We start from the raw sequence: 12533 nt of genomic DNA on the forward strand, positions 1-12533 counted from the left end.
AGTAAGTTGTACTGTTTGAGAAAGAAATATTGGAACATTGATATGGCAGACTTCACTTAATTTCCTTAGAAGGTGTCGATGATGAATCAGCAACAGTTGAAGAATTTCATTCACATTTACATTCGAATGTGTCTCTCTCTTTCTCTATGCAAAAAGAAAAAAACATACGAGGAAGCAACACATACAAAAACAGAAGAGAACAATGGTCGACGCTATCACATACCATTATCTTAATTTCAGTCTTCATTCTTTTCCTATTTTCCATTTTCAGTTGGTTATTTTTTTTGTTTCAGTTGGTTATTCTTTTTGTTTCAGTTAGTTATTGTTTTGTTTCAGTTGGTTATTTTTTTGTTTCAGTTGGTTATTGTTTTGTTTCAGTTGGACTTTATTTTCTTTCAGTTGGACTTTGTTTTGTTTCAGTTGGACTTTGTTTTGTTTCAGTTGGACTTTGTTTTTTTTCAGTTGGACTACCTGAAAAAAAATGAAGACTACCTGAAAAAGAATGAAGACTACCTGAAAAAGAATGAAGACTACCTGAAAAAGAATAAAGACCAACTGAAACCCAAAGTAAGTCTAACTGAAGTACAAAAACCAACTGAAAAAAAAAAAGAAGACTAACTGAAAACAAAATGAAGACTACCTGAAAAAAAATGGAGACTACCTGAAAAAAATTAAGACTAACTGAAAAAAAATTGGAACCACCTGAAAGTCGTCCGACCAAAGATTATGGTCGGACGAGTCCGACACAATACCTTCTCTTAATGTTTTGATTTCATATTCTTGTTTTTCTACTCCCAACTTTCCAAGGGCGAGAGACATCATTAGCTTTTTTTGCTTATCCAGGAATTCAAGGTTTCACCAAGCTTCAAAAAGTTGCATTCCACAACTCTTGACAAAAAACTAAACATAAGAAAAAGCTCGATATCCCAATTCAATTTCATCACTTTCAGTGTTGCTTTAGATAATCTAGGCTTTTTGCACACATCCGATCTTACACGCATCTTCATATCATATCAAACCAAAAATAGAACTTCGAAATTTATAGTAAACAAAACAAAGAACATCATACCAACTATACAAGAGGGTATAAGATTTCGAAGATCATCGACTGTAAGAGGCAAACAAAAAAAAAAACAGTAAAAGCATCAAACACCATTCTCTACTGTTTTTCTCTGGGCGAGTTTTTCGATGATCCTCTTTAACGCAGAAGCACTAACAGTGCATCTCTGATCTTCAAAACAGGATCTACCTTCTTCAGCTGCCTTGCAAAGTTGGGGATCCAATGGCACTTTTCCAAGAAAGGGGACTCCCATTTCTTGACACATCTTCATGGCACCACCACCGCTACTGTCGAAGACTTCACTATATCCCATCAGATCCAGTAACTCTGGTGCTTTCTCTCTCATAGATTGCAAAGCCCATTCGGTGACATCTATATGTTCACCTGTCTCTGACGGTTTCAAGAATTTGATATCACTCATTGGTTGGCAGAGGCCACTCATGTTCTCAACAACCCCGAGGACATTTATCCCGACTTTCTTGCAGAAACTAACTTCTTTGCGTACATCGATTAAAGAGACTTGTTGCGGAGTCGTGACTATAATTGCACCATCAATGCCACTCTCCTGGAGGCATTGAACGATGGATATGTGTTCATCTGAAGTTCCTGGTGGAGCATCGACCACAAGGTAATCGAGCTCTCCCCAATAAGTATCCTTGAGAAACTGCTTTATGAGACCATTCTTGCGTGGGCCTCTCCAGATGACTGCTTCATCTGGGTTCGGAAGCATGAAACCTATGGACATAACACCAAGGTTTGATTCAACATAAACAGGAGACCATCCAAGATTGCTTTGATGGATGTCTTGGCCTTCTAGGCCGAGCATTTTCGGGATGCTCGGTCCACAAATGTCAATGTCGAGCAAACCTACTTGATGATCCATGGCTGCTAATGCAAATGAGAGTTGAGCGGAGAAAGTGCTCTTGCCAACCCCTCCTTTCCCCGACAGTACCAGTATTTTGTGTTTCACGGTCGCCATTCGCTCTGCGATTGGAAGCAAGTCTGCAAGAGAAAAACAAAAGCTTAACCATCTGAGAAGGTCAAGGTAGAGCAGAATTTGGACAAGTCATGCTTCATAGCGAGTATAAAAGAGTGACATCATTGCAATACAAAAAGAACACAACACGTAATTGAGTTCCACGGTCCAACATCAGAATAAAACAAGGGTATTATTGTACTACCACTATAGAACATTTGGCATTTGCAGTTGCCCTATATCCTATACTTCATATCTGATGCTTACAATAATCATCAGAACGCTCAACTCAAATTCTGCAAGGCAGCTTTTTATATATAAGCACAGCCGCACAGGGCATTATGTGCAAGAATGGATCAAGAATACATGCTACTCCAGGTCAAGTTGAACTAAACCAACAGCCTCGCTAGAACTTTATGCAATTGCACTCAACTATATACTATACGTCCACTCACTTCCAGACATCAAAATTCAAAAACAAGACCTATTGCAACTTCAACATCCCAAATATCAAGACATATAATCCCAAAAATGTCACTTCAACATCCCAAATATTGAGACATATAATCCCAAAAATGTTACTTCAACAACCCAAATATCGAGACATAAATGTTGAAGTTACAATAGGTCTTGTTTTTGAAATTTGACATCTGCTCAGAAAACAATCTGCCATTTATTAATGAAGGGGAGAAAAGGATACTCACAAATCGACTAAATCTTTATTTTCTACACGAAATAAACCCAAGAAATGTTACTTCAACATCCCAAATATCGAGATATATAATCCCAAAATATGTTCATAAATTCTATTCATATTTAAAAAATAATCCCCTCCATTAGTATTTGAATGATGAGAGGTTGAGATTCAAGATCATAAAGCATTTGTTGTAGCTACAAGAGAACAATTATCCACTGATCCAAGCCCTAAAAAGACCAAGGGTCAAAACAGAAGAAAAAGAGAGCCAGAAGAGGTAAGATGAGGGCTATGTACAATCCAGCTCAAGAAGTTAGAAGGACTACAAGCAACTCAAGTGCTTCATTACACAGGAAAGCAATAAGATCAAGTCTCAGCACTGAATATCCAGGTTTTCTTTAGTCCAAGTTGGATGAGGAAAGCCCCACCAAAGCCTAGATGGTAGCTAAGTGCTACGAGGAGGAAAAGCCAAGTAAAGTGAGTCAAACCTTATAAAATTGACAAGAACCACACAAAAAACATATGTAGAATGACCCACGAGAGAGGGCATGTCACAGGCATTTTCATGTTAACCGAACCCAAACAAATTTGGGATTAAGGCTAAGTCGTCGTTATGGGCGGTGGTGGTGAATCTCAAACGAAAACTTCACATAATATGTAACCGTGCGTCGGTTGAGAACAAGGCTAATCACAGCTAAAAAGTGATAAGAGAGGCTGCAAATCTAGAGATCACCAAGTAGATAGCAAGTTCCAAAAAAAAAAAAAAACAATGGCATGAGAAATGCCAGTAGTGGTGGCTGACAGCTTGACATAAAAGATGGAGATGAAAATTCATGAGCAATGCTTCTTTACATGCCATAAGGGTACAGATATCTAGCAACACACCAATCTATAAAGGGTGATTGTGGGACCATGAAACCTATGAATCACATTATACTAGACTAACCTAGCTCTACAATGGTATAATATACATAAAGATCTAGCAAACAAGTATCGCAGAACAAAGTGGTAATGTTTGAAAAGTCCGAGTGTGAGGCTTTTTGAGCCCTTTAATGGTTAGCCTTAGCCACTTAGTTAGCCTCACAACCGCACAAAGGGATTGGTGAAAAGGGCGGAAAAGCTATTCTTCACCAGAAAAAGTAAAATAATTGATCTTCAAAGCACATTCTTCACTTGCTACATTTCGAAATTAGCCCCTCCCTCCGCAAAATAGCCTAGCTCCATAATGCTAAAATATGTGTAAAAATCCAGTAAACAAGTATCACAGAAAAGAATACAGTCCAAATGTGAGGCCATCTGAGCCCTTTGATGGTTAGTCTCAGTAACACACATTGAGCTTGGTAAAATGGCAAAAAAAAACTATTTGTTACTTGAAAAAAGTATAGGAAAAAAGTTGACGAAGCACTTCACGTCTTCACCTACCACATTTCAGGATTCCCACACCCCCCCAGGTGCCCAAAAACTAAAGAATATCCTTCGTTCCCAGTGATTGCTCATTCATTACTTCCATGTAACACAAATTGTAATACTGTATTAAACAAATTCTAGCATCTCAAGCACAAACTGAAACACTGACTCATTCCATGAAATCTGGTCGAAAGCACAATGAACATTTATCATGCAATGCCTATACTTCCCTACCGTTTTGGCATGCCCCTATAAGTTTACAGAGTATATACTAACTCTGGCAAACTACTCGATCAGTTTCAGGGTAACTGCCAAATTTTCTATCTTACTAATATCCCCATATCTTACCCCATATAGTCAAATTCAACCAGTTATATTGACTTTCCCCACGACACGATACAGTTACAATATTGATAAGATACATTGATGCACACTAGGAACACTAATTGCCATGCATAAAAAGTACAATCTAAGTTGCTGTGGACAGAGGGAGACTTTGACAATAAAATATCGACAGAAGTAATTTTCCATTTAGAAAAGCATATGACAACATATCATTACCTAGATCAGGGCCTTTAGGTGCAGTGGCACAAACTTCTTGATTTGGACAGCCTTGGCATTCATCTGACTTTCCTGCTGCTTCAGATTGAGGTCCCGGGCAGTCTGATAGCCAAAAACCCATTTAGTTTTTAATAAAGAATCTTATAGCATCCTCAGAAATTATGGCAAGTGAAAAAAAAAGGATAAGTGATGGCCTTCTTTGGTACATGGCTCTTGGGCCAGCTATTTGATTGACTTTCCCATGTTATCGTGGTCAAACCAAAAGAAAAATATTTTGTAATGTCCCTTTTAGCCATAACAAGATAAAACTGCAATTTTTTTGTTGAACCATTCTGAGCAGCCACATAATAATAATAATAAAAAAGCAGAATGAACCAGCCAACGGCGAACAAATCATTACCAAATAAGGTCAATATATGGACATATTTAATAAGAAAAGGGGGACATTACGCTCGTTTGCGTCCTCGGGAATTTCACCATTGCGATTGTTCTCCATCTAGTTACACCTGGAAAAATCTCTGCATTAATACACACACAAACACCGAAAGGATTTAGTGCAAGGAACATACTATAAAGATTGCAACAACCTGCATAGTAGCAATCTAAACACAAAGGAAAAGTTGGAAACAAAATCCAACTTATCAAGCATTATATATGTAAAAGGGAAAGTTTTCAGAGACATGGAGCGCACCACTAGGCACGCCATGTTACAATTTAAAATTAAAATTTTAAGCTAAATTGAGTTATTTTATCAGAAATATCGAACACAAATTAAAGGCTAAGGCCCTCTTTGGCATTAGCGTTTAAGTAGCATGTAAAGGTTGGACAAAGGTCCAAACACTACTTTGGAATTTTGTGAGTGTTTGGTAAGGTAGCGGTTATAGTAACGAGTAGAGTTTAGGGTAGAGGTTTTGTAGAGTTTGTGAAACGTTACCCAAGTTAACGTTTCAACATGTAAACTAGCGGTGTGCAAAATCCAATTCAATTGTTGATGTTTATTTTTCTTTTTTTGAAATAAAAGATCCTACCAAGAGGCAAAGACCCAGCTTGATCTTGATATTGATCTACTCCAACCTTCTCGCCTCTTCCATAAATTTGTATGTTTGTATAAATTTCATTGAGAGAGAAATAAATTTGTATTGCTCCTTTTGTGTAATATGTTAATTTTTGTAATAATACAAATTATATAACTATCATATCTTAAGGTTGTATACTTCTCTTTCATATGAATTCTTTTGGAAATTGGTTGGCATATAATACAACCTAAGGAATTATAGTAAAAATTTAATTTATTATTAAAGTTTAATATATATTTTCTAAAATGACAAAATCATGAGTTCATCTGTATTATTATTATTTAGTTATCGTTTCATACATACACTCTTAGTGTCTTATATAAAGTCATAAGGGATTCGTACATCATTTTTCTTATAATAAATAAGGCAAAACTTTTAAATAGAAATAGCTTTTGATGTAACAAAACAAATGCTTGAAGTTAATTTTATAACTAAATATATATACTTTGTTGTATTTTATATTTTCAACAGCTACCATTACCAAACACTTATACTTGGATTAACTTTGACAACTAACCTCTAACAGCTACTAGTTGACCGGCAATAACTACTCCAACCGCTAACAGTTACAACAATAGCTAACAACTACTATAACCACTAGTTTTGCCAAACAGACCCTAAACAATCTAAGGCTTACAACAATATTGAGGGATTAACTCTCTAGATCAGTAAACCGTAATAATGGCAGCAGTCACCTGTACAAAACAAAGAACAAAATTGTCTTCTAACACCCATAAAACGTACAAATTTTATCTACAATTGCCATGGAAAGAGTACCAAGCAAGAGGTTTATTTAGTAGTACACATATATAGATTCAAAATCATTTTTTTAACCCCATATAATCTGATGGATTTTTCTTGGGCATTTAACCATTTGATAAGAGGTATAGTCCTCAAATTGAAATAAAAATCAAAAAATAGAATTGGCTATACCCCCACAGCCAGCATGCTTTTTTTTTATTTCTCTTTCAGGCATATAATCAAACACCTTATATGCATAATTTTGAAGCTAGTAAATCCATATCTTCTAGTGTTTGTACTCTCTAACTCTATATTAACTGTTTTTCTATTCAGATTCTTCCAGAAACAATAATCAAAACAGATATGAAGCTCAAAATTACACAATTACCCACTTTTGGCGTTGATTCTGTAAAAATCGGCCGGAGCTGAATCAAACAACTGAGCGTTGAGAGAGGAGAGGAGAAAGAAGAGAACTACTGATCCTTTAACTTAAAGATATTTTTCTCGTTCACAACTGTACTAAGCAATGCTGAGTTCAGCTAATATTTCAATTGACGTTGTAATCAGTTTGGCTAATTTCAAGTTTTTTGAATAAGACTGACTAATGCAGATATTCATAAAAAAAAGCCCAGCTAACATTTATGTCTAATTTTGATAATAAGCTTGGCAGTACACAAGTTTTGCACATCTGATTCTAAGGTGTGATATAAAAGGTCGATACTTGATAGGAATTCGAGATGTGACATGTGAGAGAGCGGAGCAAGAAAAGGGAAAGCCAAAGAATGGATGAAGAAGTAGGTTTATCATTCATGTGAATCCCAGAAGGAGCACAAAAGATATTTTCATATGGGTGTACCGAATATCATTCCTTGATTTCGATTGCGATAATACAAAATCATAAATGGGCACAAAACACTCTCACAAGTATTACTTTTACTTAAACCCCATCAACAAATGAACACAATTAGTGCCAAGTACCACCCACCACTCTACCTTCTCCAGATTATCATCAATCTTATCTACACAAACATCGAAATCGAATAATACGGGAAATACACTTCTACACAAATATCAAAATCCAATAATCCAATTTCCAGATTGCCAAAAAAAAGCATTCATATTGAAAAAAATTCTACTCAGAAATATTACTTTTACAATTGCTTTTAATTAACATAAATTCACCACTAGCACAATTAAAGAAAGGTACTGAAAAAAAATGGCATTCACTAAATAGCAACAGCAGTAATTCCATGAAGCATGAGTAATAAATTTTCGATTGAGCAAAAAGTATGATTAGATACGAATGAAACTTACAGAATAGAAGACGAGTGAATTTGCCAAAGGTCAAACTCCAAGAAGATTTCGAAGAGATGAGTTAGACTTAACAAGGTGCCTTTGTATTCCAAAACCCTAAAAATCGAATCACCTTCTTCAGAGTTGAGGGAAATGAAAGAACAAAGAAGACTTCTTTTTCTAACTCTTTTTTTTTTTCTCTTCTACTTTCCTTCACTCGTTTTCTATTAGGGGTTTTCCCTCGAAATTTTTCGAGGGCTGGCAATTCGGGTCGGTGGGTGCGTGATGGTGTTTGGTTTCGTGTTTATTTTCGATTGGTCATTTAAATGGAGTAAAGTGGATATAAAATGTAGAATAGTGGTATAATACGATAAATGTAATTAAATAGATTACTTTTGACGGGCAACTGTAAAAATTAACTCACTTGAGAATTTATATTCTATTAGGGTTTTTTCTAGCTCTTTTGAGACATCACAAGTATATAGTAGGGAAAATTAATCGACATTTTTTTTTGCTAGTTAGCGTATATAGATGTTCGCAAAAATCCTAATATCTTACTTAAAACGTGTTTACCTCAGATTATTAGAATTTTAGTCTATCAAATTTTTGCTAGCTCTTCATCAATCCTTACTTTAACGAAGTTTCAAGTTCCAAATAGTTCAATGACAAAGTCGTGATACACATCTGTATAGTAGATGTGACTCGGATAGTTTATTTACCAATATTTCTTTCAATTAGTAGCATAAGTACATAGGCCATAGCGGCACTAAAATGGTATCATTTGGAAGATGTTTGAATACCAAATTTGAAACTTTATACCAATTGCAAGAGTCTTTAGTACCATTTCAAAAGTGTTAAATATAACTCTCGTTTCAAATATAAACGCGGAAATGACACTCAATTTCAATAAACGTATTCTCAATTTGTCGATCTTATTAGTGAGTCTTATTAGTGAGTCTGATATGTTTGATAAACGCATAGAGTTTGTCAAAATGACACTCAAATTTCATTAATAGGTCAATTCTGATTTATCGGCCTCATTAGTCGGTATTATATGATTGATCTCAGATATAAAATTGTAAATTATTACTCAAAATTCACTGAACTTAAAATAAATAGTAGTAAATAAAACTAGCAAAGTACAAAGTTACAAAAAAGAGTCTACTTACAGGAACATATTTTCCTAAAATTTTACAGGAGATATATCATATAGATATATATGTACATGACCACATTCCACATACAAGAACAGGTATCAAGCTCATGGTGCCACCAGAATTAGAAAACAAGTTCTAACTAGGTACAACTTCCCATCCATCAAGTTATGAAGGATGAATAAATTACAAACAATACCAATATTTATAGCCATAATTTCATCCAGAATATTTCCAATAGAACTTCTCTTATACGCATTCTCAGAAACTAAAATCTACATTACCTTAACTTATCAACTTATCATCACCCTTCCTTCCACTAAAACCATAACTCCCATCACGCTGCAAGCTCATATCATACACATCTTCACCATGTAAATTCCCTCTTCTTAAATGGTAGCCTCTCTTATTTTTATCTCTTTTTGAATTTGGATTTGGATTTGGATTTGAACCCGTCTTCCTTTGTTCTTTAACACCCCCTGATTTCATCAAATTCCTACCATTTTCGTCTCCACCTTTTGGATCCTTACCTTGATTTCGATCAATCCTTCGGGAACCATCACCTCGAAGTTCATTGAATTTTCGACTTCCATCCTTGGAATGCGAATTATTGTCGACATTTGATCTTCGATTACGACTCGGATCCAGACCAGGTTTCTCTCTACTCATTCCCCCATCAAGGTTACCATAAGGTTTAATGCTATGAACGACTCCTTTTGGGAAGAACCTAGCAGAGGGCAAGCCCTCATGTGTATGGAACAGTTGAGGCCCATCATTATCAGACCACATATCGAAACCACCAGGCTTCTGAAATCGATCAGCTAAAACCTTGAGCTGCTCATCAGCAGAAACAGAGAAGAGGGAAGAAGAAGTTCTAGGAGAGTCCTTTTGGACAACTTCCCATGGGCGCTCCAGGTTAGAGACAGCAGCTTTAAGCTCAGCGCGCTTGCGCATCTCGTAGATTTGGCGCTCACGGGAGAGGCGCGCTTTGAGGAGTTGTTGCGCTTTTTTAGCTTGCATCCGCTTCCACTGCCACTTTGAGACGCCGCCTGGATAGGTTCTGGGTCCGCCCCCCATGCGGATGAGGGTGGAAGGTGGAGGGCGACAGAGGGTGAGAGAAAGGGAGATTTTCGGGAGGATAGAGAGTGGCGAGATGGCATTGCAAGAGGAAAGAGAGTTGGGAAATGAATTTGTGTTTGGTGTCTGAAGAGGGAAAGTTGTTCGAAGGACTTGCATTTTTGTGGCCGAAGGTTACAGAGCGAGTTTAGGAGTGTATATAAGTAATATTCTTGGCACACACAGACTTCGATGCAACAAACTATTCTGTTGCATAATGCATATTACTATGTCTGGCAATACTAGCTGAAAACAAGCGGAGACTGATAAGTAATTCATAATATTATAGCTCAAATTAATCAATAAGGTTGCAGCAACCTGCATAGTAGCAATCTAAACACATAAAGGAAAAGTCGGAAACAAAATCCAACTTATAAAGCATCATATATGTAGAAGGGAAAGTTTTCGAGCGCACCACTAGGCATGCCATGTTACAATTTAAAATTTTAAGCTAAATCGAGTTATTTAGTAACAAGAATTATCGAACATAAGTTGAAGGCTAAACAGTCTAAGGCTTACAACAACATTGAGGGATAAACTCTTTAGATCAGTAAACCGTAATACGGGCAGCAGTCACCACTCACCAGTACAAAACCAAGCACAAAATTGTTTTCTAACACCTATAAAACGCAAAAATTTCTTCTACAATGCCATGGAAAAAGTACCAAGTAAGAGGTTTAGTTAGTAGTACACATATATATAAATCAAAATCAATTTTTTAAGCCCATATTATCTTTTGAATTTCTCTTGAGCATTTAACCATTTGATAAATTATAGTCTTCAAATTGAAATAAAAATCAAAAAATCAGCATGTTTTTTTTTTAATTTCTCTTTGAGGCATATAATCAAACACCTTATATGCATAAGTTTTGAAGCTAGTAAATCCTTAAATTTCTATTGTTTGTACTCTCTAGTCTATATTAACTGTTTTTCTATTCAGAATTTTCCAGAAACAATAATAAAAACAGATATGAAGCACAAATTTTCTTTAAATTACACAATTACCCACTTTGGGCGTTGATTTTGTAAAAATCGGAATCAAACAATTCAGCGTTGAGCATAGTTCGAAAATATAATCTTTTTTATTTTGCAAAAATACTTCTCATATAGTGTATAATTTTTTGATGAGGAAGGAATTTTTCGTATTGACAACTCAAAGTTGATTAACATGTGTTGATTAAAATTTGTTGGGTGTTTTTGGTATAATCTTTGATGAAGAGGATTAAAGTTCCAAATATACATCGTTTAATTTAGTTAAGCTTTGAATATTGTTGAGCAAAAGTACCAACAACAAGAATTGAAGAACTTATGAAAACTTAATAAAATTTGCAAGAAAAAAACATGAGATTTGTGGTACAAAACTAACCTGGGGAAACAAAAATGTCAGCAAAATGCAGCAATAAATGGAATTAGGCAGCTTGTTTAGTGAAAGCTTTAGGAAAAAGATAATAGTAGAGTCTAGAGAACGAAAGAGAAGAGGGTTTCTCTTGAAAATTTGGACGAAGTGAGAGAGAGACAAACAATGGATTTTTTGTTTTTGCGTTTGGTCATTGGTGGTGAAAATTCTATTGTGATCCCGATAGCACGGTACATACCATGCACCCGTAAATTTGTTTTATTTTCGATAAATAAATGTTTATTTTAACAAATATTCATTTTAAATATATTTTCTATTTTATGTAAAAATAATTCTATTTTCAATAAACAAATGTTCTATTATAACAAATTTCGTTTTAAGATTATTTTCAGCAAAAAAATATGTTCTATTTTTGCGAAAATTATTTTATTTCCGATAATCAAATGTTCTTTTTAAAAAAATGTTCTTTTAAACTTATTTTCCACAAAAAAAATATATTCTATTTTGCATAAAAATATGTTTTATATTTGATAAGCATATGTTTTATTTAAGTAATTGAATTCTAATAATGTTCCACTTGAACAATAAAAGTTTTCATTTTCGTAATTGGATTATGGTAATGTTTCACTTCAACAGTAAAATATTTTTTTTTCATAAATGAATTCTTGTAATGTTCCATTTCAATAGACAATGTTCGTTTTCGTAAGTGAAATATTGTAATGTTCCACTTCAATAGTAAAATGTTCGTTTTCGTATTCGTAAATATTCTGTTTTGTTTTGTAGGAGAAAAGTTCTCATTGTGCTCCTGAAAGCATAATGCACACATTACATTAGTGGCTAATTAATCTCAAACCTCTATTTCAAATACTCATCTTATTCATTGATTTCTTTGACTTTTAAAATATTTAAAAAAAGTTAATTACTCGACCGTTAGGTGATTTCTTAATTATAAATTTATTAATATATAACTATTAGTTTTAGTTTAAATTTAATTATAAAAGTTAATTAAATAAATAGTGTTAATTTTTGATCAAAAATGAATGGTCTAGATCAAACAATTGTAAAATTATCCAAAAATTTCTTAATTGAAAATAAAAA

At 34.6% G+C, this 12533-nt stretch overlaps 2 protein-coding genes across 3 annotated transcripts; both read right to left on the reverse strand.

Annotated features, from left to right (window-relative positions):
* Positions 1-901: 901 nt before the first annotated feature.
* LOC104899953 (cytosolic Fe-S cluster assembly factor NBP35) lies at positions 902-8069 on the reverse strand. Of its 2 annotated transcripts, none has more exons than XM_010687247.4 (4): positions 7830-8069; positions 5149-5204; positions 4699-4800; positions 902-2062 (listed from the first exon to the last, which is right to left on the reverse strand). In XM_010687247.4, exons 2-4 carry the CDS (start codon positions 5192-5194, stop codon positions 1146-1148), a joined length of 1065 nt encoding a protein of 354 aa, XP_010685549.1. In that variant the 5' UTR covers positions 5195-5204; positions 7830-8069; the 3' UTR covers positions 902-1145. The 2 variants fall into 2 exon arrangements, with proteins under 2 accessions (XP_010685549.1, XP_010685548.1); XM_010687246.4 differs by having other exon boundaries at positions 5149-5216; positions 7830-8067.
* Positions 8070-8904: 835 nt separating this feature from the next.
* LOC104899954 (hypothetical protein) lies at positions 8905-11615 on the reverse strand. The gene is made up of 2 exons (XM_010687248.4): positions 11445-11615; positions 8905-10324 (listed from the first exon to the last, which is right to left on the reverse strand). The coding sequence occupies exon 2, from the start codon at positions 10196-10198 to the stop codon at positions 9248-9250; it is 951 nt and encodes a 316-aa protein (XP_010685550.2). The 5' UTR covers positions 10199-10324; positions 11445-11615; the 3' UTR covers positions 8905-9247.
* Positions 11616-12533: the final 918 nt, after the last annotated feature.

This window comes from Beta vulgaris, chromosome 7 (assembly GCF_026745355.1).
Source record: "Beta vulgaris subsp. vulgaris cultivar EL10 chromosome 7, EL10.2, whole genome shotgun sequence".
In the NCBI taxonomy this organism is placed as follows: domain Eukaryota; kingdom Viridiplantae; phylum Streptophyta; class Magnoliopsida; order Caryophyllales; family Amaranthaceae; genus Beta; species Beta vulgaris.

What these genes read in the sequence shown, in the direction of transcription:
- LOC104899953 (XM_010687247.4), bottom strand. Translation starts at nt 5,194, where the DNA reads ATGGAGAACAATCGCAATGGTGAAATTCCCGAGGACGCAAACGAGC. An exon ending in TCCCGAGGACGCAAACGAGC is followed by an intron (nt 4,801 to 5,148) that starts GTAATGTCCCCC and finishes TTTGGCTATCAG; the next exon opens with ACTGCCCGGGACCTCAATCT. An exon ending in ACCTAAAGGCCCTGATCTAG is followed by an intron (nt 2,063 to 4,698) that starts GTAATGATATGT and finishes TTTCTCTTGCAG; the next exon opens with ACTTGCTTCCAATCGCAGAG.
- LOC104899954 (XM_010687248.4), bottom strand. Translation starts at nt 10,198, where the DNA reads ATGCAAGTCCTTCGAACAACTTTCCCTCTTCAGACACCAAACACAAAT.